The following is a 24,588-nucleotide window of genomic DNA, read 5'->3' as shown; positions in this document are numbered from 1 at the left end:
AATAGTGGGATTGATCATCACATTATAATGCCTCCATGGCTGAAAGAGCGAGCATGTTTGGTATGATGAAGATTCGAACCCACAGATTACAAGTTGAGCACCCTAACCACCTGGCCATGCCAGGTGGCAAATAAGTTCTTATACTGAAAGAACAAAATCATTTAAAGTTGACATACAAAAATAATAACCAGTGAGAGTTTATTTTGACTATATATGTATGTATATAAGTTTTTTTACTGGCAAAACTACCACCTGTTTCAAACCAAGAAGTTAAACTGCAAGTATCTTAGCATGATAACAATTGTCTTTTTCAAATTTTAGCTTAGTTAGTTTTGTATTGACAGATCAACTGCCTTCAATTTTAAATTCTAGCATCTTTCAAACCATAAATAACTCCATATATTAACAAATCATAACTTTCAGTCTATAAAAACCAATACACTAAACATGTTTATTTTGAAACAAAATGCACATTAATGTGTGCATTAATAAAACAAGTCTCTTTCAAACCAAAGATTGCAATGCATGTTTATTAGCAAGTCCTTTTTAAGTGGGTTTCAACAAATGTCTTTTAACAGACCAACTCTCTCTTCCAAACAACTGATTCCAGTACAAGTGTAGTAAATGAACAAATATTTTTCAACTCTTTAAATTCCAACAGAATATACTTATTTGTAGAACAAGCATTTCTATCAAGCTGGATACGTAACACATCTACTAGCAGATCAACTGCTGTCAACTTTAAACCATAGGTTTGTACTAAATTAGTAAAAATTGAATTGTTTTGATCATGCTGAAGGTATCAACACGTCTTAATTGCCTTCTCACACTTTTATGTTGTTAGTCACATACTTTCAAACAAAACTGAAAAGAAATTGAAATATTAATTTCTACATATATATTACTAAAATACAAACTCTTACTTTCAAACATCAAATTTCAATTAATCTGTATGTATTTTGTTTCATAATCATGATTTCAAAATTATCTTAATTTAAATGCATACATATGGATGGGCCATATAAAGAAACTGTGTATTGCAACACAAAAAATGTGTATTAATTTTTCTACATAAATGGAATGATGAACTCTTAGCATATGTTACAAAGAAATAATCCACAGGAAACTGACATGTAAAACCAATGAAATTAAGTCAGCATAAGTAAATGTATAAATCTGCAACAATTAAACAGCTATCATAAAAATACCGCCTGAAAAACATTACAGCTCTCACTAAAATAGCAATATTTTTTGCTCCAATGCATAAACTAGCACAATACATCATAAGCATCATTCAATGACATACAAACCTGAGTACTGAGACATTTTGAAAGAGTTACATTCCCAAAGGTTATAGCATCATCCAGTTTCAGAATAGAAAACTTATAAACCAAAACAGGCATCCCCAAAAATTTGATAACTAGTTATATTACTTGAAGACAATAAAAAAATTTATTTCATTAACAATTTTTTTCTACATCTTGTGAAATTTTATGCATTATTTTTTCACATAGCTCCACATATTGATTGCTCTGTCATTTTCTAATTTTAAAATTAGCCCTCAATGTGAAGCTGCTCTCTCACATTAAAGGAAAGAAAGCACAATCAGAACAAACTATAATATATAAATATATGTATATATAATTTTTACATAAACATGTTAACACAATTCTAATACCTAAAAATATTTTAGGTCAATAACTTTGGTTTTTACAAATATATGACAAGGTTGACCAAAAGAATAATTGTTAAATACTGACTAAGTACACGTAGATAGAGAAATATCAGCCTACATGAAAACAGTGAAACAATTCTACTAAGATCTAGTAATAATACAAGTACCTAACTGTAAAGTGGATGGATATTAGAATGGCAAATATTTTGTGGTTCATTTATCTACTAAAACAAAAATTTTATAAAGTTTTTTATATTAATAGCTTCATAAATTGATTTACTGAAATTAAACCTATATTCAAACCATGTTATTAAGCTTCACTATATTCCTTGTTAAACAATGTTGCTTGTCAAAAACAACCACACAATACAAATCATCTGCCAAAAACAACTTCCTTTACCTCCCCTTTTTTTTTCATTAAATAACTAATTTTGCCCCTTTTTTACTTTGTCTACAAAAAGCAACCAATGTTTTTGTGCATCTTACAGGGTTTACTATTAGTAGCATTTATCTCTTGTTACTTGTGTTACTTGTTTAAAAATATGAAACTACTACTTATTATAGAGTTTATTGTTTAAAAGAATACAAATGTATTTCTTGTTACTGTAGTTGTTAAAAGAAACTAATTACCTCTATTTAAGTATGGTAATCTGTTAAAAGAGACTGACAGTCTTGAACCTCCAGTTATCTGTTAAAGGTAGCCATTTCTTTATTAGATACATAACACCAGATTACTCCTTGTTAATACAATTAATAACAAGCTTCAGTTGTATCTCGGGGCTATCTTCAGTCTACAGGATATTCAGCTAGCCATCAAACAGTCCCAAGAATAGGACCAAAATCTTGCTATTAAAAAGGTTTTAATGTGTCAAGTCTTACTAGTATTTCATACCACGGTTCAAGGACGACATCCAGAGGTTACAGCTATTTCTCGTTAATGTGGTTAAATGTTAATATTTTGTTATAGAAGTTATTTGTGAAAAGCAGCTGAATATATGATCTTTAGAAGCTGATCGTTGGTTCTTTATGGAAAGTTTCATGCACTGAACATATTTCTACCTTCAACATTAAATTTCTTCTCAGTGATAAAATCAATTTAAAGATATTCAAACTCTCGTTAGGCTGAAAACAATTATTTGTAGTTCTTCATTACATACTTTAATTGAGCTTTAATAAATATCTGAAGATAAAGTAAACCTCTGTGTAGTATATTCTAGCCAAGCATTCACAGCTCCAATCTATATCGACTTGTTCATATAGTCAGAATTTTTATTCCATGATATCGGAGAATATTATTATTGTTGCTAGGTGCCTATAGTAAATGAGGAAGGGGCAAAGCTGGAAGGAGGGAATCCACACAATTGACCCACAAGTTAGCACAGGCTGCATGATACTGACGGCCACCATACATAAGCTTGTAACTGTCTTGCTCTCTGTCAAAAGCTTTACTTCTGCCTTCCACATTCAACAAACACACTCCACAAGCTTTTGACACATCCTCTGGGTCTAGTGGCAGGATGGTAGAAGAAAAATCCAGAGAACCCTCTTCAGGCTGCAAGATTGTTTTATTTTGTGAAATTATAGACATTTTTTCTTTTAAAATTTCAATTGCCTTGTACTAAACTGAAGATATACTTATCTTAGCCTAAAGACAACTTGTATCAGTTTTACTCTATCTACTGAAATATGTTACATAGAATTATATTCAATATCAAGTAAGAACTAATTGAATATCTACACTGTTTAATAATTAAAAATAATTCAATATATCTTACTTTTATTATAAAATCTAGAAAAAACTTAAGAAAATATCTCACCATGAGAGAAGTTCCTGCAATAAAAACCAGAATGTTTTGCCAGGTAGAATCAGTATCTAGTAGTATCTTTTGTAGTTCATCAGTCTCCTTTCCAGACATCTGTATTGCTAACTTAATACGCTGCACCACACGCTGGACTTCAGTAAGATCTAAAAAATTACAATATGTGTTTATTAGAGAATGAAGTTCAAATATCTTGGAAAAAAATGCACTTTAATCCAAAGCTTCACACTCATGCAAGAAAGTATTTAAATAAAAATTTACTATGATTTAAGCTGAGGTAAAACAATGATTAAATTTAAAAACAAGAATATTACATCAGAGTTGTTCTGGCATCATCAAGTTTTCACTGTAACAAAAATTTTTAATTAATACTTGAAAAGTTGGTACTTGGCAAAACTCCATAATTACAAAAATGAGGAAAACAAAGACATTTGTATGTTTCACAAACACTTCATTTATTACAATCAATACCTGATGATGCCTTACTGGCAAAACCATGGTCAAAACTATATTGACACTTTTTTTTAAATTTTAATAACTCAGTTTTTGTGATCTTGACCTTCTTCTTTCAATACTTTGTGTAGCATTAAAACTTTCTATATTATTATAGCTAGCTAGATTATGTATATACCAATTCCTACTTGGCTTTATAAAATTAAAAAATTTGTTATTATACTTGTTTGTTTCTTTTTTTTTAGCTATGTTTTTGTGCACCAAGAATACCAAGCATGAGGCTCCTATATACCCGATTCAGATTTATTATTCATCAGGATCTCTACCAATCTACCTTAAAATCTAATTATATGCCCAAAGTAGCACATTGTCTATTTTATGTATGTGTATGTATGTATGTATGTATGTATGTATGTATGTATATGTGTGTCTATATATAGTAACATCCTTTTCTGTACAAGAAAGAAATCATTGGGACTCCGTATAGAAGAGTTAGGTGAAAGAGTTAGAGCAGTAAGGTTCATAATTTTTTTTACACTTGTCTGGAAGGGTCATTTACTTACTTAAATGAAAATTTGTTGAAACAGGGAAATTTTGATTCACTCCATAAACACGTATATATAGTGACTTAGGCAGCAGCTTTATAAGTACAATAATCTTTAATTTTGCTTAGCCAATACTGTGAAATAGTCATTGTTAACATTAAGACATTTTAAAGGTAGTTTTAAATTGGCAATTTTTATGGCTGTCATTTTGTTTCATCGCAATCCCTATTATCAAATACTCCTGTACTTAATAACAAATAAACTGCATACCAACAGTCAGGAATATATAACTTCCAACTGTGGTAATATTAAAGTCAAGTATGCATTTTACAGTATAACATTAAATTTTAATATTGAAAGTTATGTAGGGATGATCTATGTATAGCTGTATCATCCCTATATTCTTGTTTGCAGTATTTTTGGCACTGCCATCCCAACATCATTTTACATTTACTAAATGTTTTATATTACTTGTTTTGCAACATTTTATTCCCATGACTGAAAGTTAGTGTATTTGATGAATGTGTGTAATAAAACTTAATATTATGTGTAATGATTTTTTTTTACTTCTTCACTTCATACATAATATAGAGGTTGGCTCCCTAAAGACACCAATGTAATGTACAAAGCATTAAGTATTCTACATGTTACAGTCACCTAATCTTCATCTATTATTGGCTGGTAATTCCTGTTTAATCCTGTACTTAAGCTTTTTAAAAGAACACCAAATTTCTGTAAAAAAAAGTAACGTCAACAGGTAATGATAACATCATTTACACTAGAATTATGTGTTTTTTAAATTACTACTAGTTATTACAACTAAGCGATGACATTATGCACTGCCCAGAAACACAGAGTGGATTTAGGTGTAAACTAACATTAGTGATAAAGTAATTGTTGAGTTATCTTGATTGAAACAAGAAAGATGAACAATTTGGTGGGTTGGTCACTTTCTGGTTTGGTATTTTAGCGATGGTTTTTTACCTTGTTTTTGAGAGTGTTGAAAAGAGAAACAAATGAAAGTGAATGGCAATCATCTTTTAAAGTAAAACTTTATCATGCATACTTGTATTATGCCTATAGAGTACTTTGTCCATCCCTAAATATAGTCTACTAACTCTATGATAACAAGTTTCAGTTGTATCTTAGGGCTACCTTAAGTCTACAGAATGTTCAGCTAGCCATCAAACAGTCCCAAGAATAGGACCAAAATCTTGCTGTTAAAAAGATTTTAACATATCTAGTTTTACTAGTATTCCATTCCATGTTTCCATGACAGCATCCTTTGTTTTCTTCAATTCTCAAATAAGTTTTAATTGATACTAGGATAGCTTTAATGAATAGAAAAAATATAGAGGATAAAAATTTTCAAATTTGTTTCACGTCTTATTTATTTGAATAGGTTAAGAACAGTAACATAGTCAAGGGCAAGCTGCATTTACCGATTTCTTATTTAAGGAACAAAGCATTTGCTTATCTTACTCCCCCGTGAAATTATAACCTCTTTAGACTTGTATTCAATATTTCTGTACATACAACCTAAAATCCTATTTACCATACCACCAGCAACAGCACACAGCTTGGATGGGTCAAGAGACTGATCAACTATTACACTTTGCAAGATCCCTTTCTTTCATGACATTGTTAAGGTTATTCCCATCCAAATTATACTTATAATTCATATTATGATAACCCACATGCATTATCTTACATTTATTATAATTAAGACCCATTTGCCATTTATTTGCCCAACTCACTAAATGATCTAAATCTTTTTGTAAATCACCAACATCCTCTTCACAGCCACTAACACCCAATACCTTAATATCATCAGCAAATTTAAGTGATTTATTGACCATTTATTTAATTGATGTAAAACATTGATGTTGCCTATCCAACATGCAAATTAATTTTCATTTTCAGATTAAAAATACTTTTGTGCATCAGAAAATTATTATGTGAAATCTTTATAATGTCCAGATAGTTATTAAACATTTCTTAAGAAAAAACTATATTTTATCTGTTATTTTCAGTAATTAATCTCTGTATGAGTTTGGTTGATTTGACTGATCTTGTAACCACCTTAAAAAAATCAGGAAATAAATATAAATTATGCCTATTTCATTCTACAATGAACACAAATTATAACACAAAAACATAAATATTTAGAATGAATAGCTTAAATCTCATAACATTATACATTTATATATATTTATAATTTTTATTATATTGACCTTTCAGCCATGCCTGGCTAACAATTCTGAAGTTACAACGATGTGGCACACGTGCACTCATGTTACCGTACTCAATAATATAAAATTGACCTTTAGTCTTTACAAAGTGACCTATCTTGGCTGTGTTTTAGTAGACTAGTATTTTGTAAAATACAGTCACATTTCAATTATTAGACATTGTATACGTATATAGATTATTGCTATGTAGAAATAAGTTCTTACACATATTTTTCTTAAAACATATAACAGTAAATAAAGAAGTAAAGCAAACAATTATCTCTTCTAGTTAGGACCATTTTACTCTGTCGCTGCTTGACATAGGTTGCCAAGCCTTTAAAAATTTTGGACATGGAGGATATGAAATGAACTTTTTTATTTTAGGTTTTATATACACAGTTGAATAACCAAAAGATAATAAATTACTACATCAGTACCATAGAATTAAACTATAATTTGTCAAGCTTAGTAACTAAGCTATATTTCAGTCTAAACAAATATTAAATTTCGAGCAGACCAAAGACACAACCTACCTCCTTGAAATCTTGGTTCAAAAGAAAGAGATGGCATCCAAACACGTTAAAATGATGGAGAAAGCCACAAGGTGAACATTTTGAGCTTTCGATTGGTTATTCATATCACATATAGAAGTAAGTGTATATATAAAGGAGCGTTTCCAAAATTGCAAAGAAGTGGGCAGGGTCCCACTGTGTTTGATTTATTACCTGAGCAATATCTTAGCAAACAGAAAAGACAAGATGTTCTTATTTTATATTCTAGCTTGTCAATATCGGTAATTTGAGTTCCCACATTGTACAAAACTATAGACTTAGTGTTTTGACATCAAAAACATCTAATCTGAACCAGTGCTGCATTCAACATACCATGTGACACACAAAAATCGATGTTTAACTGTGTTTTTCTAATATTTTCTTTTAAATTAAAAACTGAGTATTGTAAAATACTAAAATTTGAATTATAATCTACAGTTTGATACCAAACTCATTGACATAAATTCATGAAATAATAGTTCAATAAAATCTTGAATGTATGTCAACAAACACGATGACATGGCCTTTCACCCATGACCCATATGGAAAGGGTTAAAGGATTAAGGTTAGTTTTAATACTCATCTCTTTTTTCTTCTTTTTTTAACATTACGCCACTAGGTAAAAGCCTAGTTAGTTTGTTTTTTAGTTTTCTTTTTTGACTAAAAATGACAGTACCCCTTGATGGACCTGCTCAGTTCCTGATTCTTCTATGAACACAAAAAAGTGATATTTCTATTCTTTCTGTTCTTCTGTGCACAAAACAACAATTATTTTTCATGTAATCAGAATTATTCTCCAAGTAAATAAAAACTATCAATGAGCTTAACTTTTAGTCCATTCAGAGATTTGTTCCTTTACTGACAAAACTGTATATAATCTTTTAATTACTTTTAATGTATTCAGAACCTTCCTCGGTTGATAGCACTTCACTGCACACTAAACTATTAGGCATCTGATGGAAGACTTGCCATCCTCCATACAGAAGTTTTTGACAGCTGGTCAGACAACGATTCCACTCTGACACATGAACATCCTCAAACTGACTCTAAAGAAAAACAAAACAAGTGTTTTTTTGGTCATAAAAAAAAATGAAATAATCTAAAGAATGCATAAATTAATACTACTATTATGTTTTATTGGTTAATACAGTCAATTACAAATTTCAAAAACCAGAAGGGTGTAGCAGACCTGATGTAATGGAAGTTACCTGGTCTGGAAGAACTGTCTAACTCTGAAATGTTCTGAGTATTTGACCTTCTAAATTTATATAAGTTCAATACTTATCTTCAAATGTAATTGAAAATAATTTCTCAGATTCATAGATTATATTAATAGAAAACATAAGTTTTAGGATCCAGAAGCAGTTTTTTTTTTATTTTCTACTTTATATGTGCTATTTTTAACCAACATTAAATTGCCTGATACTCAGTGGAAAGTCAAGGCTCTTGGTAATAACATATTTTTAGTTTCTAAAGTTCCCTACTTAACTCCGTTTGGTATGTTGGAAAACTTTTTTTTTACTTTAAAATATAATCCTTTATTTCTCAAGTTAGAACTTGCACAAAATGTTTTAGTTAATGAAAAGGCAAAAACTGCAAGATAACACAAAAATGTACAGAATTAAAATTTTTCAAAGTCTAAAAGCAAAGTATAACAATTCCAAGTTTTCTAAAACTTAAGAAAAATGTAATCTTAGCACAGATTTTAAGCATTTGCCTAATCAGAAAGTACAAAACTAATATAAGTGATGCATTTTAATATTTTTCTGCTCAGCTAATGCATGATGGCCAACCTATCCTTTTAAATAAACAATTATTTAACACGAAAAATAAAACTACACAATTTATAGACTTTTCCTGTTTTAGTTTGTTATTAGTATGATGTTTCAGGTTCTGTATCAAGTCCTTCATAACGTGCTAGCACAGAACCAAACCAAAAACATTATCTCACAACTATTCGTATTTGTAATAAAGGTAAAGCTACTAAGACTATCTGCTGCTCCCCTTAATTTTGAACTACTGACCAGAGGGAAAGTGGTCAGTCAGCAGCACCATGTCAAGGAAGTGACTGTCACTTTTAAAATGCACGTAAAGCTTAAAGTGGGGGGGGGGGATATTTTGTGGTTATTTCAAAAGAAAAGTAGATTTGTCACTAAAAATTAATTTTATGGTATCATACAGATTCAAACAAGGCTTGTCAACTCCATTCTTATGATCAAACAAGGCAGAAGAAATACATGAAACAGTCCACCTGTCAACTATATTGCCCAAATCCACCTTGAAATAAACTTACACTATTAAATACATACATACAACATCAGGACTCAAAATAACAAGTCAGAACTAAGTTCAATTACTTCAAGAACCCATCAGTACATTCAGTAATGTATGTAAATCAACACTAATAATAATACAGAGCTTATAAAGCATATATTATTTATGTGCAACTGTGACTTATTCAGTCTTGAGAGTAAAATAAATTTCAGGCCACAAACATTTTCAAATTACCAGTCAATACATGATACTTCATGATTCTAGTTACTCTAGCTAATGTTCTTCTAAGACATTTACATATGTCATTTTTTGATAAACCAAAATATGTATGCTCTTTGACCTCCAAAAGCTTTATTACACTTCATTTTAGCCCACACACACAAGAAAACAAAATGGAACTTGCAATTGAAGTTTTCAAAAATAAAAATGATGTTTCACCCTTAAAATTTTTGTTGCTAAAACTATTTAAATGGGAACTTTCAACAATAAAAGCACTCGGCATAATAAATAAGCTTTACAAACTGAAATGGCATAGCTCAAGAGCCCTGCCAAGTTCCATCCCTATAAAGTAATGAAAGTTTGCATCAGAGATATAGAAGCTTAGCTAAATAAAGCACCAGCCCAGAAAGCACAACTGCAAGTTCAAATCTCACCTGACTTCAATTTCTATTTTTTCAAAACAATTCTTCAATCAGACACAACTGAGTGGAATTTGGATGAAAAGCAACATAACAATTTTGAGGATGAAGAAGAGCATATTTTGTGTGTTTTTCACTTTTTACCCTTTCAACGTGTACTGATAATTTATGGTGTATAACAGCTGAATATAGCAGTAAAAAGTGGCCAATTAGTTATACATTACACTTCCTAAACCAGTAAGAAGAGAGTCTTGACTTCCTAAACTTCTTTTTAAGAGTAATCCACATATATGTAAAAAAAGAAAAGAGACAGGCAACATCATTCTGTATCTTACTTTACACTGAATATCTTTACCTCTGAATTAGTGCGAATGCTACTGTACCGATCTGTTAAAGCTGCAGATGATGTAATATAAGGACCCACAGTAACAAATAAACGTGGTGCAGAATCTAGAGAATAGAAAGAGAGCTTATAAGAAACAAATAGAAACACCAACAACAAATACTAATATACTAATCTAAGGAAAATGCATGTATATACACTTTATAAGAACTAAATCAAAACTTAATAAAAACAATTTTGGTAAATGATTTTTGTTCATAATGTAACTTTCTAGAATAAATAGGTGCAAATACTAGTAATGTAAATTAGTTTTAAAAGCATTTTCAATAATAAAAAAAACTCTTCAGCTCACCAAGTAGTAGTGTAGTCTAACTATATCAATTTTAAAAGAAGACATTTATACAAAATATCACAGACATTTAGACTAATTGGAAAAAATTCTGATAATAATGACACTATTTAAAAGTCAACAATATATGTAACTCTATAACCTTATTCCTTCAAACATTTAACAATCACACAAAACAGCCAAACTCAATTTCAAACTGCAATTACCAAGTATGGCTTTGCTAATTTAAAGTGTCAGGCAAATACTTAGATAACATATTTGATAGTTAAAATTAATAAACAAAATTCAACATTAAAACTTTCCAATTTGAGTTAAGTCTAATGATTTTACAGTACAAGCCTTATAATATTCTTACATGTAATGCTAGGTTGTTAGGACTGATAAGCATCTTCTTTGATTTGATAGCTAACCACCTGTAATTAGAGGTTTAACTTAAAACTTAAAAACTTTATGAACTGACCATTGTATGTTTTCTTAACATTAGCTTCTGGAGAGCCTTCTTTTTTATCAAAGGCACTTTCTAAACTTGGAATATTTCCTTGGCTTTCTTGCATCATTTCAGCACTATCTGTTTCTTCTAGATTAATACTTTTCAAGTCCAAGCTGGGAATGGACCCATGACGACTCAATGATGCTTTGGATTCACCATTGTGTCCTCCACTGTCATATGTGGGAAGCTCTAGGCTTGAGATGGATTGGCTCTCAGCCAATGAAATATTGTCTTTGCTGCTACCATGGTAACTCAGCTCACTTCCTGTTTCTGTTCTGGGTAGAGTAGCCTGGCTGCTAGTAAAGTCACCAAACTCATCTTTCTCATCCGATAATTGGAATGCTGGTGGTGAAGCCAAGTTAAGGGTTAAAGTGGGGCCATTTTGTCCTAAACCACAGGAATTAATGTTAAACTGATCAAAATTAGCAAAGCTTGAATCTGTTGTTTTGAAAGATTCAAAAGCACCAAAAGATTGATAAGCAGTTTCTGTTTGAAATGATTCAAACCCTTGAAAATCATCTTGGACAGCAGTTACAGAAGGGGCAGAAGCATAAAGAAAATCCCCAAAATCTTCTTCATTTTCTATAGCATCAGAAGTAACTGCAACATCTTGACTAGATGTTATCTTACTATGTGACACTTGCTGCTTCTCACCACTGTCATTTCCTCCAGCATCTAGAAGAGAACAACTATTTTGTTGAAGAGAACTTGATTCCTGTTCCTGAAGCATCCTAAACACACTATATTTGTCCTCTTCTGCAGCCATCAAATCACGGCTACTGCTATCAAATGTTTCAGCAGTCTTATCTCCACTATTAGTTGCTATAGCAACTGAGGTTGGAAAAACAGCTTGCTTGAAGTCATCAAACTCATCATCATCATCACCCCTCAATAAAACTGAACCAAAAGTTGATATACTAGTAGCTAAAGTATCATGTGACTGCACTTCTGAGATAGTTGTCACAACAGAAGCTGACTGAAATTCATCAAACTCATCATCTTCTAAGTTATCACCTACAAAACAAAAATATACTTTAATTTAGTTTTACTTTTAAATCTGTAATTTGTTACCTACTTGTTGCCTGCTGTGAATTGAATTGTCATTACTTACATTAAAAATTTTTGAAAGTGCTTGAGCCAGTTTTTAACAGTTTAACTTTATCATGCCCAAATGCTTCAATTCATCTTTTGTGTGGTTTGTTTTATTTGCTAAGAACGCTAAAAAAATATTACCTGAAATAGTTTGAAACTTCAGAAGAACTTTCTATAGGTTATGTAGCTTCTGAGAATAAAATATATTATTTTTATATATGATATTTGTATGATTTTGTAGTGTTAGAAATTTCAAACAATTTCACAGTGATACTTTTGTTTAAGAAACAACTAAAAATTTGTACCTTTGTTGTAGATTTTATTTCCTGATTCTTATGTTTTCCTACATGTTTAAAACTCTCATATAAGTTTTCATTTTGTAAAGCTGTAAATTTGGATTCAAAAAAACAAGGCATGCAGTTTCACTGGGTTTGGTATACAAAAAACAATAACTTTTTTATCTTGCCAAAGTTATAGACAAGCCAATCTTTTTAACTGTTAATCAAAAGGCTCTGCTTAATAAATTAAATTACATTTAAAACAGTTTTTTACATTCATTTATTTGTTATTTTTTAACATTTCCATTTGGTGATTTTCTTGACCCATTAAGTTGAGAGGGCTTAATATAAACACAGTCTAGCAAAGTGGCTTTTTCTGCAAAACCAAATTTGATACAGTTAAGTGCAAAACGAATTAGGCACATCTACCTAATTTTGTTCCACAAAAAACATTGATTCTTTCATCATGCTGCAACATTATAATCCAAATGAAGTATGAAATGATAAAGCAAGCTTTGATAAAAAAAAATCCACCTATAATTGTAGCTGAAGTTATTCACAAATATCATTTCTTTTTCAAATATCACCAGAATTAGCTTTGATCTCTTTGTTCTGATCTCTATGCAATCTCCTCCAAACTGGAAGACATATTGGTCTATAAGGACAGAACATGTTTAGTGTTCATGAAGCTAAGTAATGGGTAATTATATCACACCATAACAACTGAAGTTTAGGAGCAGTGATTGGCTAAAATCAATAAAACTACATTTGTATTAAGGTTAAAGGGTCAAATTATTGTTATTTTGTTCAAAACTATTATTACTTTCCTACTGGTTGGACTACCTGTGCCTTATTATGATCATAAAAAAAAATCTGGAAATTCACAAACATTAATGATTTCTTTTGGAGCAAGATGAAATCATCCCCAAAGTCAAAATTTGCAATTTCTAAAACAAAAATGTCGGACATGCTAATATTTTACTATAACTAGCATAACGTAGCTTAGACCTTATTAAAAAAATAGTTAAATAACATAAAAACATTATGTCTTACACAAATCAGTGGCTTCTCTATTATAAAATTCTGTATCAAAAATGATTATGACTCAGGTTTTATCAAAATTGTATTATAGATTGATAATATTTTGAATTTTTGCATTATGTTGTTGTTTTTTTTATAAGAGACTTGACTAATCTCAATGAGCTTTCTATCTAAGAATAACTATTTTTATTTTTAAATGATTATATTTTTTGACAACAGTCAAAGTCACACAATTTAGCAAAGTACAACATTTCATATGGTTTTCAGAATCTCTTACACTAAAGCTCTCAAAGGCTATCTGTTAACACGCACACACATTAGCTTCTTAAAGTGAAATTGTAAGAATACCTGCTGGATGAAGTGAAGTAATAGTATGTGGGTCCCAAGTATTGTGTGAGCTAGGATGAGTACTTGCCCACTGAAAGGAGTCCACAGGTGTGGATTTGGAGTTTAGTATTGGATTTGGGTCAACATGAGACTTGGGAAAGTCTCTAGCAAAGTGTGGTACAGAGGAAGTCATCTGTAATTGTGCAGAAAAAAACTTCAGATTTAACTAAGGCATCTGCAAAGTTTGAAATAGCTCTCTTAATTTCTCTAGCAAATAGTTTATAAGTTGATAGTTAATTACAGGAATCAAGTAGCAAAACAAAACATTTTCCACATTTTTTATATGGCTAAACACTCTTTACTTTGAATATAAACTTGCTATAATTTCCTACTTATCAAAAAACAACTTTAATAATGAAAATTTTTACGTGATTGGAAACTTTTTTTGATCAAGTCTTAAAGAAAATCTGGTTTTACAATAACACAAATATATGTGATTGAGTTGCAAAACATAGTTCTACATGTTTTCTTAAGTTTGTTTTTTGAATTTTGTGCAAAGTTACATGATGGCTATCTACACTAGCCACACTAATTTAGCAGTGAAAGACTAGAAGGAAGGTAGCTAGTTAACATCACCTACCACCAACTCTTGAACTACTCTTTAACAACAAATAGTAGGATTGACTGTCACGTTATATCACCCCCAGCACTAAAAAGGCAAGCATATTTGGTGTGATGGGATTCAACCCGCAACCCTAACCATCGGGCTATGCTAGACCAGTTTTGCAAGCAACATATTAAGCATAAGCTTAAATCACCTAAAAAAATGTATCTGGCCTTTTGGTTCTATTATATTGAAGTATAAACAAATTTTTGTAAAATAAATTAATCAGTCCATTATTTGAAATTATGATAAAATGTTTAGAATACCCAAGATGATGGACAAGTTACTTCAACATCACATATAAAGGCTAACGGTTTTATTCTGAGTTTAACACTGCCACTAATACTCAAGTTATTAAAACTCATTCACAGATAATAAAAATGATATAATAACAATTTCAAACTTTCATAACACAGGCCTGTAAAATTGGAAAAAAATCTAAAAAAAAAGAACAAAGTATCTATCTACTCATGTATCAAAACAACAGTTTTTGCTTAAAAAGTAAAATTATATTCAAGACAAATGAGCTAGAATATTATTTTTTTATAAATTTAAAACATTATTCAACAAGTGTGGCTCAATGAACAATAATGTCTACTGTTTACAATTAAACTTCCTTGTTCTGTTTGACTGACTTAAATACAGTTGATAAGGAAATGTTTTAAGAGTTGTAACTTTGTATTCCACAATCATGATGCTGTCATTCATTCAGTGTTCCATCATGAGATGGCCTATATTTAATCACCTGTTGCACTTAAGCTTAAAGTATTCATACCCTTATACTTTCATTTTTATTAATAAGTTATTTAGCTTAATGTTAATAAACATTCCAACTACAAATTATTTTATTCAAACACTTTTATAAGTATTTTGACATGAGAATTCACCAATGAAAAATTTAAATTCTTGAATTTCAATCACATTTTTCAAATTTGATTGATAATTTACTGTTTGATATACACAATTGTTTCATTTAAATTTAATACAAGAGTTATGATTTAGAGTTATAAAGTGTGAGTGTTAAATTTAGTATTTTTAAAAGCAATAATTCATCCCAGGTTTCTTTAGATAACTGTTTATGAATCATTTGTTGCATAGTTCAATTATTGTGAATTGGTGTCACGTTACTTGAATCTTCTGAATTTTTCTTGTTACTTTAACCCTTCCATTACGGACTGGGTGGAATCCACCCAGCCCATAACCAGGAAAGTATCTATGAGAATAATTGTACTATAATCTTTGGAAATATATACAAGTCTTTACAAAATTTTGCATATTATTAGTAAACATTACAAGGATTTCATACACAAAATATCTGGTTTTTGAATTGTGTTTCAAGATTTTTTCTTTCAGAATGTTGACTATCCAACGTACAAAGCAATTTTGATTTTAAGATTAAAAATACTTTTCTTTATTTGAAATTTGGCATGTTTCATCTGTGTAATCTTTATATCCTTTTTAGATAATCATCAAACGTTCTTTTTTAATAAAACTTTATATTTAATCTTTTATATTTGATATTTTATCAATATTAAATCTATATGGTGTTGATCGATTTGACCGACCTCATAACCATCATAAAAGTTAGGAAATAAATCTAAATTACCTTTTTTGTTCTAGAATAACTGCAAATTGTAATAGGAAACCATACATGTTTATTCTAAATAGTTTAAATCTTGTAACAGTATAAATCGATTTATATTTATTAATTTTTGTTATACTGACCTTTGAACCGTGTCTGACTAAAAATACCCCGACAGAAGTTAAAAATTACACGGCGCATGTGCGTCAACATGACCCTATCAAACAGTGTAATGCAGAAGCTTCTGGCGTGTATACCCCACAAAGGTTTTTAATAATTTTCTTTCATTATTTTACCTAACAACTTTCTATTTTTATGGTTTTAGTTACTTTTATAATAATAAACAGTTAAAACAAATGAAAAATAAAAAACCTCATAATTGAATATCAAACATTTTTATTTTCAGTAAAGCTTTATATTTTATTTTTTGTACTGTAACATTATACTTATTTCTCTAGGTTGTGGGTAAGTAATCAAAGTATAAGGGAAATAAAGGTTGCAAAATACAATGCATTGTTAGTAGTGATTACAAAATTTCAAAGTACTTATGGTCAGAGTTTACGCTCTCACCTTTTCACACTTATTTTCTGTAGTTATTTTATTGCTAGTAGACAAGTTAGTAATTAGAAGAAACAAAATGAATAGTACTCTGTTCCTTTTAGTATGGACAGTAAAGTTCCAAGTAAATATCCTGAGAGTTTCTTCTAATCTTTTTACACCTATTTCCTGTTGTTATTCTACTGTTAGTGGCTGAAGTAGAAACCTGCCAAATATAAAGCAATGAATCACCGTTCCTGTTTAGGTGTTACCATACTTTGACGTTGTCAATATCAAATAAGTTCATGCAGCACAATTCCCAGAATTTTTCCTGCTTTGAAAACACAATAAGATAGGATATATCAACTTGTATAATGGTTACAACGACAACTGTCTAAGGTATTATAAAATGTTTGACTTTCTAGGAAGTCTGGGCCGATCCAATAAGTCAAAAAGAGAACACAGTGGGATAGAATTTACTGGCTTCTTTACAATACAATGGTTGCAACAAGAATTGTCTAAAGTACTTTTATGAGAGTGAGAGAAATTATTTATGATATTGCTCTGTACAAAGTATAAAGTTGTATCCTAACCAATAAACTTGCTAGTAATCTTACTTGGTGGTCAGGATTTAGCATTGGCATAAGTTTAAACGTAGGTAAATGCTTACGAACATCCTGTTTCCTATATTATCATGCATACATGGTAACTAATAAATGTGTAGTTTCCAGTAATATAAATATGGCTCATTTTGGTTGGGCTAGTAGTATTGGCTTAGCCTTCTCGATTGTAACTCGAGAAACAAATTATTCACCAGCAAACTGCAAGTTCAACCGAGTGTTTATGTAAAGATGTTCCTTTTCATGTGTTAAGATCAGTTGATCAGTGACAAATTTATATCTTGGACTTACACAAATTACATAAATAAACTTTTCCTAAATTGCCAAGTCTTTAGTCTTGTATAATTTGTTTTTATTCTACCTCAATGTAAACAAGTAGAAAAATAACACAAGTTCTTACTTTGTAAAATACACTAACATACTGGCTGTCATACATTATATATATATATATATATATATATATATGCGTGTGTGTGTGTGTAGAAAAGTAATGTTTTCAAATAAATACTGAAATGTCAGTTATTTCTCTTCAAACATAAAACAGTAAATAAAAAATATTTGAAAAACAATGATCTCTACTACTTGCAATGCTACGAAGTTCTTATTTGCACTCGTGAGCCATACTTGCTCAGCTTCCTCCAAATTCACATGTGCAGATGGAAAAATAATAATTTTTGTAATCTTTATATAAGCATTTTGGAATATAGAAAATTACAAATTACTATACCAATACCACAAAAATTCCCTCTAATTTATTAGGCTTCCTAACTAAATTGTATTTGGGTCTAAAAAATATATTTTCTATTTATAAAATAGCCTTAATAGCAATATTTCAAACTTTCCAATGATATAAGAGCATTTTTCTCGTAAATAATCTAGAAAGACTGAAAAAATTATGTAGAATAAATATATAGCTTTCAATTGATTATAAAGTTATTGGTATATAAAAGTAGGCATAGATAAATAAGTCTTCTCAAATGATGAAGTGGTGGGTGGAGCCAATATGGTGGGTTTGCAAAATATCATCTCATGTCAGCAAATTAAAAAGGTAAGAGGTTCTTATTTTATATTCTGGCTTGCCAATATCAAACATTTGAGTTTCTAATTCCTCCGAAACTATGGACATTATATTGTAGGCATCATAAAATGTAATCTGACCGAACCCAGAAGGCCACGTACCACGTGACACACACAAAAAATCAATATTTAGCCTTTATTTTAATATTTAGTTTCAAATTAAGAAACTAACTAATGCATAATATAAAAAATTTTAATTATAATCCACAACTTGATACCAAACTTAGTGACATACGTTTATATAATGACAGCTAAATAAAATGTTGAATGTAAATCTACAAACGTAATGACATGCCCTCTGACCCCTAGCTGTCTCGATAGGGTTAAGTGAGTATTGTTACATCATATCATCTTATAGTTTGTAGAAAGTCCTAGGCCTAAGTCGAGCAATGTATATTATATAGATAGGCGACCAAGTTGGTGCAAGTTAAGTTAGTGAAAGTGAAGTTAAACTGCATGATTGTCAGTTTAACCATAACAGGCAATTTCTAAATTGAGTTTCACAGCTTGTATTGTAATAACATAGATACAGGAGAATAACTTGTCTTGTAAAAAAGGTGTTTTAAAGAAACTGAACCCACCCTGTCTTGATTTTCACAAAAAGAAACAATTATCTAAAACTCTGGCTATAACTGTGATAACCGATAGTGTAATGAAGTTTTATACATATGTTTGATTTTTTTCGAATACCTTATTTTAAAACAAGTGGACTAAGTGCTATCCATTTATTATTGAAATTGATTGTCAACAAGTCACAGACACCTACTGTAAAGAATCCCAGGTCATATTAAAACCTGACATTTACCAAGTGGTGATTGTTATTAGAAACTCTGCACAAGGTGAATATTGAGTAGGGTTTGAACCTAAGGATCTATAATGGATCCAGAAAATGTTACTACCAGATGATGATACCTGATGACTCACTATAGATTCAGCTTGAATTCCAGAAAGATATGGCAATGAAGACATCTGATGACCTGCCACAGGTCTGGCAAGATGCAACACTGATAATGCCTGTTGATCAACTACAGGTTTGGCTTCAATGGCACCAAAATGCATCTCTGAAGAATCTCTAGAGCCTACAACAGATGCCTGAGAAGAAACAGCAAAAGTTTGTGATTTTGAAGAAGAGAGTGAAACATCTTGGTAGCCTGAAGAAGAATATGAAGGTAGGGAAATGTGTGAATGTACTGGAAAATGTTGAGTTGAGGCAAAGGAAGACTCAGTCTGTTCTTGATATGAAGTAGAAAGATGCTGTGATTGTGGAGGAAGAAGGATTGATGAATTTGCCTGGGTAGAACTGACAGAAGTTGGGTAAGATACAGATGACACAACAGGTTCTCCTGGTGGACAAGGATATAATACTGAGGTACAAGTTGATCCTGATGAAGTTGGAAACTTTGTGGCTTGGTTTGAGACTCCTCCAGGTAATGTAGAAATTGTAGCCTGAGGTACAGAAGTAGTGAACAACTGGAGCAGAGGAACAGGTGGCTGATGTAACTGGTATAAAATTTCTATGCTGTTGAACTTGTAGCCTGCCTATAAAATGTAAAAACATGAAGATTTACATCAAGGTGCTCAATTATAGACTAAAAAAATCTAAAAGAATTGTAACAACACTAAAGCATATGGTGGTGATTTTCCTCCAATTGAAAACTCTCGCAATATATAACATTCTGAGTTAATACAATAACACTTACTTTATATAAATGTATATGGATTTCTAATAATTTAAAAAGTGGAAGTGTCAGAACATGTAATTACCCAAATCATTTTACCTATTTTATGCAAATAATAATGCTAACTGAAGAAAATCACAATCCCACAATTGTAACAGCAAAAAAATGAAGATATAAAAGAATAGCATGTATAAAATGCATCCATTAATATTAACTTCCAATCAGAGCAAGTTACACATACTTGTATCAAAAATAGCAATCTAAGCATTAACAAGTATAACTAATTAAATATAGTGCTTGTACAATCTTATTTATAAAGATGACTGCATTGTTTTATCAGTTGGGTGCCATCACTGTTAACAATATTTACACTCATTTTACCCCAGTGGACAAAAAACCTTACATTTGGGAAAATCTCATGCAGCATTCTTCCAAAATTTCAAATTTATATACCAAAATTATAGTCTTAGGAAAAATTATAATCAATTTAATTATTTAGAAGTTAACAGATACTTATATATTCCCAATTTTCATAAAACAATATTACTAACTTCTAAATTTAACTTCAGTGAGATGTCAATATTTCCCTTATCTGAAAATGTATTTCCAATAGATACCTCTGAGCACAATTTAGGTATTTTCATCTTGAAGTCATGCTCTCCTGCCTGAGAGACTAGCATGCCACCAGCCTTGTGAAACTCCTACTTAAAATTCACGTAAAAACACGTGAAATTGTGCTACTACACGATGACATATCATGCACCAAAACACTCTGCCAATAGGATTGCAACCCACACCTCCCTGTGCAAATGCTTTCTCTACATTCACGCATGAAAATCCTCATTCTTTGAAAAAGCACCCAATAAAAGTGCATTGGGAAACTGTAATGAATGGGTGGGAATGTGCACAGAGGTTAGTATCTATCAGAAATATATTTTCAGGTAAGGAAAATGTTAACTTTCAATATGATGACTCAAATCTGTAAACAGATTAACTAGAATCCCACATTGAGATAGTGGAAGGACTGGTGCAGAAATTACCTAGATAAGCCTCATGTCAAGAATGCTAAAAGGAAACACATGGGGGGTGCAACACCTTCCAGCAGAGGCTCCACTGGGGCAAACCCATAAAAGACCCCATCTCATTTCATCCAGGGTATACTCTTCATCCAAGTGAAGGATATGGAGAGGTGAGAAGCCTGAAAGGTGTCGCAAGGATAAATGTACATGACTGTTTGAGAGCTTACACACAAGCCGTCGGACAGCTAAGAGGTGTAGTATGGTTGGGACATGTTAAGACTGTACCATGTGTGTTTACCTCCTCAACCATCAGTCTCTATGAGTCAATATCACCTGTGGAAAAAGGGCACATATGAAAAGTAACCATGCACAGCTACTCAGTTGTCTGTTGCTAGAGAAGAGCACCACAGTTGACACAACTAATAAGGATACTTATGAAACCACCACTCAACTATCAGATTCTAGAGGCCAAATGCCAGCTGTAGGAGTATGGTTAATGAATGATATATCACAGTTGCATATTAAGAAATATCAATTACTCTGCAAGCATATTCCATGGGACCAAGTCCTTGCAGAAATAGGTAAAGGAGAAACAGAGAGTAGAGGAGCTATGTGTCCAAAATCTACTTAGAGATTGTGATGTATCAAGGTAATGTTAGGGTGGTCTGTATTACACTCCAGAAACACACTTGCCTCACATCTTAGCACCAACTGTTAGGTACCAGTTGGTGAGGATTTTTCATGGTCCACCATCCTAGCAGCTAAGAGCTGGTATGTAGCATGGGTCTCCTGTTCTCCACTTGATGGGGGGAATCATTATAGGGGAGACCCAGAGAATGTGCCCGAATCCCTATTGGTCTTCAGTCAGTAAATAACTTTGCTCGATACAGTGCAATGAATACCCAGGAAACCCTATTTTTAAAAGCCAGTAAGTAATAGCCAGAGGAGCAGGCAGAAGTACAACTCTGGTGTTAGCTTTGTCCATAATAGTCCATGGAATGGGTACAGCTTGGATTGGACTAGAAAAAGTTATATAAATACCACAAGTACAACTCCAGTGATCTTGCAGAACACCCCATCTCACATTGGTCACTAACTGGGTCAGGGCAGATGGTCTGAGCACTTTACATTATCCTGGCCCGATGCTGAATTTTGGGTAAATACATCCAGTGAGGCAACACTATCCACCTAGCGGGATCCAAACATAAAAGAAAGGTGAGGAAAAAATAAGGAAATGAATACTTACATTCATTACAGGTGCAGAGTTAATTGTGCAGGAATAGCATTGAAAAGAGGATCTGAAGCAGGGGATATGGGAGAAAAGGAGTGACCACTTTCCCTTGCCATGGAATACAAGGAAAAGAAAGACCAGCCAAGATAAAAGAGAAGTGAACTGCAGTAATGAGAAAACAGGAGGAAACAAAGTCATAGATACATGTAGAATGGCTATCAATGCCAAGTAGGAATGGGACTCGTGTCTAGGAAGAGCAGAAACATCTGCTAGAGGTTCAATACGGACTCTGGTAAGAGCATTTAGAACCACAATGACATTGCAATCAGGCAAGAAGTAGGAAGGGGACAGTGGATAAGGAAGGAATAAAAGAGGGTAGTAGTGCATTTTCCCATGTTTTCACATGAATTTCAGGTGGAAATTTCACAAGCCTGGTGGCATGCAAGTCTCTTAGACAGAAGAGCTTGACTTCAAGAGAAAAATAGCTAATCTATGCACAGAGGTGATTCATTATATCAGAATATCTTTTTTAACTTATATTTTTTCAGAAATTTATAAAACTACATATGTTATTCAGAATTTTTCATATTATGTACAATAATGGGAATAGAATGTGTAGAAAGACCTTAAGAAAGAAAGCTTACATGAAGATTTGTGTTGAAAACATCCACTCTTACCTGAGCAAGAGCTACAAGAGCCAATCCCATATACAATTCTTCTTCAACTAACTGTCCTGGAGTTGTTTGACTGATCAGTTCCCAGATCAGGCCTAGTAATCCTCGCTGAAGTCCAGACGACAACAGTATAGGATAAAGACATTGTGTATCAATTGGATGATTTCCATCTCCTGTCACTATCTTTTGCACCTGGTGATAAAGGCTGGGAACTTTGTTTTTACTACACCAGGGTGGAAATCCTATTTACATAAAAATCATTAATAGTTAATTAATTTTCCTTTTTCCTTATTCTAATGATTACTAAATATTTCTTGATAACTTCTCTATTACAATATTGGGTTATAGAATATACATTTTGCAAATACAATATTTATGCAAGGCTGAAAAGGCAGTTAATTCCATAAGTCCAGGGATTATAAATACAAAAATTCTAAAAAAAAAAGGCTTTTAGGATGGAATTCATGTGCAAAGTATAATATTCTATGTTAAAACAGTAACAAAATATGTTGCACACATAAATTACACACTGTAGTATATAACTCAAAAATAGGTACAAAAGAGGATGGGCAGTGTGTATAATCATACAGATCTTACTGTTTATTTCTGTAGCATCAATTCATGTTTATGTAAAACAATAACATGCTACTAAAAGGAGGTTTTTACATAGCAGTCTACACTCTAGCTATTAGCAAGTTTTTACCTTATCCATACCATAAATATGACAACATTTCAACTGAGTTTTTGCAAATTTAATTTGGAAGTCATTAACTTGAAACTTAACAAAAAGAAACTAATACTGATGATATTCCTGGCTGTTGTTAAAATAAATCAAATTTTAAAAGACAAACTCAAATACTGATTTTCAAAATTCAGATTACTTCTGACAACTAATATAGAACTCAAAATACTTTAAAGCTTGGCATACTATTGGTTATTTACATACAAATGCTATGAAAAGAAATTTACTAACTTAACAGTTTAGGAAGACTCATCTAATATCTAACATGCAAAATACTGAGAGAACTTTTATGTAGTAGTGATATCATTTCTTTTTATACTTTCATTTGCATGAGGCTTAACCATTACTAGCAGCATTGTAGCAAATTTAGAACATTAAATGTACAAGACCACTACAATACTAACTTTCTGAACTTCATTTACATAGAACTGAACTACTGCTGACAACATTCTAGTAAATTCAGAACATTATATGAACACCAACATTACAGTAACTTACTTCTAAACTTAATTTACAGTACTGTGCAAAAGTGTTAGGACAAGAGAATATGTTGTCATTCTTTCCATTTTTATGGGGCCAATTCTTCCATGCCATTAAAGAATGTAAATTTCAACCCTATGGTAATGCTTCACTGATCCCTGTTGAAAATTGAATGA

The 24,588-nt window shown here is 31.4% G+C and overlaps 1 protein-coding gene across 1 annotated transcript in view; it reads right to left on the bottom strand.

The window, feature by feature from the left end:
• Positions 1–502: 502 nt before the first annotated feature.
• LOC106460634 (synergin gamma-like) overlaps positions 503–24,588 on the bottom strand; it is a 47,419-nt gene continuing 23,333 nt past the window's right edge. The window contains exons 7-14 of the mRNA XM_022387388.1: positions 23,194–23,432; positions 19,500–20,126; positions 14,129–14,300; positions 11,340–12,383; positions 10,543–10,637; positions 8,165–8,321; positions 3,493–3,641; positions 503–3,227 (exon numbers count right to left, since the gene is read on the bottom strand). Coding sequence (XP_022243096.1) covers positions 2,988–3,227; positions 3,493–3,641; positions 8,165–8,321; positions 10,543–10,637; positions 11,340–12,383; positions 14,129–14,300; positions 19,500–20,126; positions 23,194–23,432 — 2,723 coding nt within the window. The 3' untranslated portion in view covers positions 503–2,987. The remainder of the gene's footprint in view (positions 3,228–3,492; positions 3,642–8,164; positions 8,322–10,542; positions 10,638–11,339; positions 12,384–14,128; positions 14,301–19,499; positions 20,127–23,193; positions 23,433–24,588) is intronic.

The sequence above is a fragment of the Limulus polyphemus genome, unplaced genomic scaffold (assembly GCF_000517525.1).
Source record: "Limulus polyphemus unplaced genomic scaffold, Limulus_polyphemus-2.1.2 Scaffold806, whole genome shotgun sequence".
NCBI lineage: Eukaryota > Metazoa > Arthropoda > Merostomata > Xiphosura > Limulidae > Limulus > Limulus polyphemus.
Note: the sequence above shows the minus strand (reverse complement) of the source record. Positions and strands in the feature narration are given on the sequence as shown.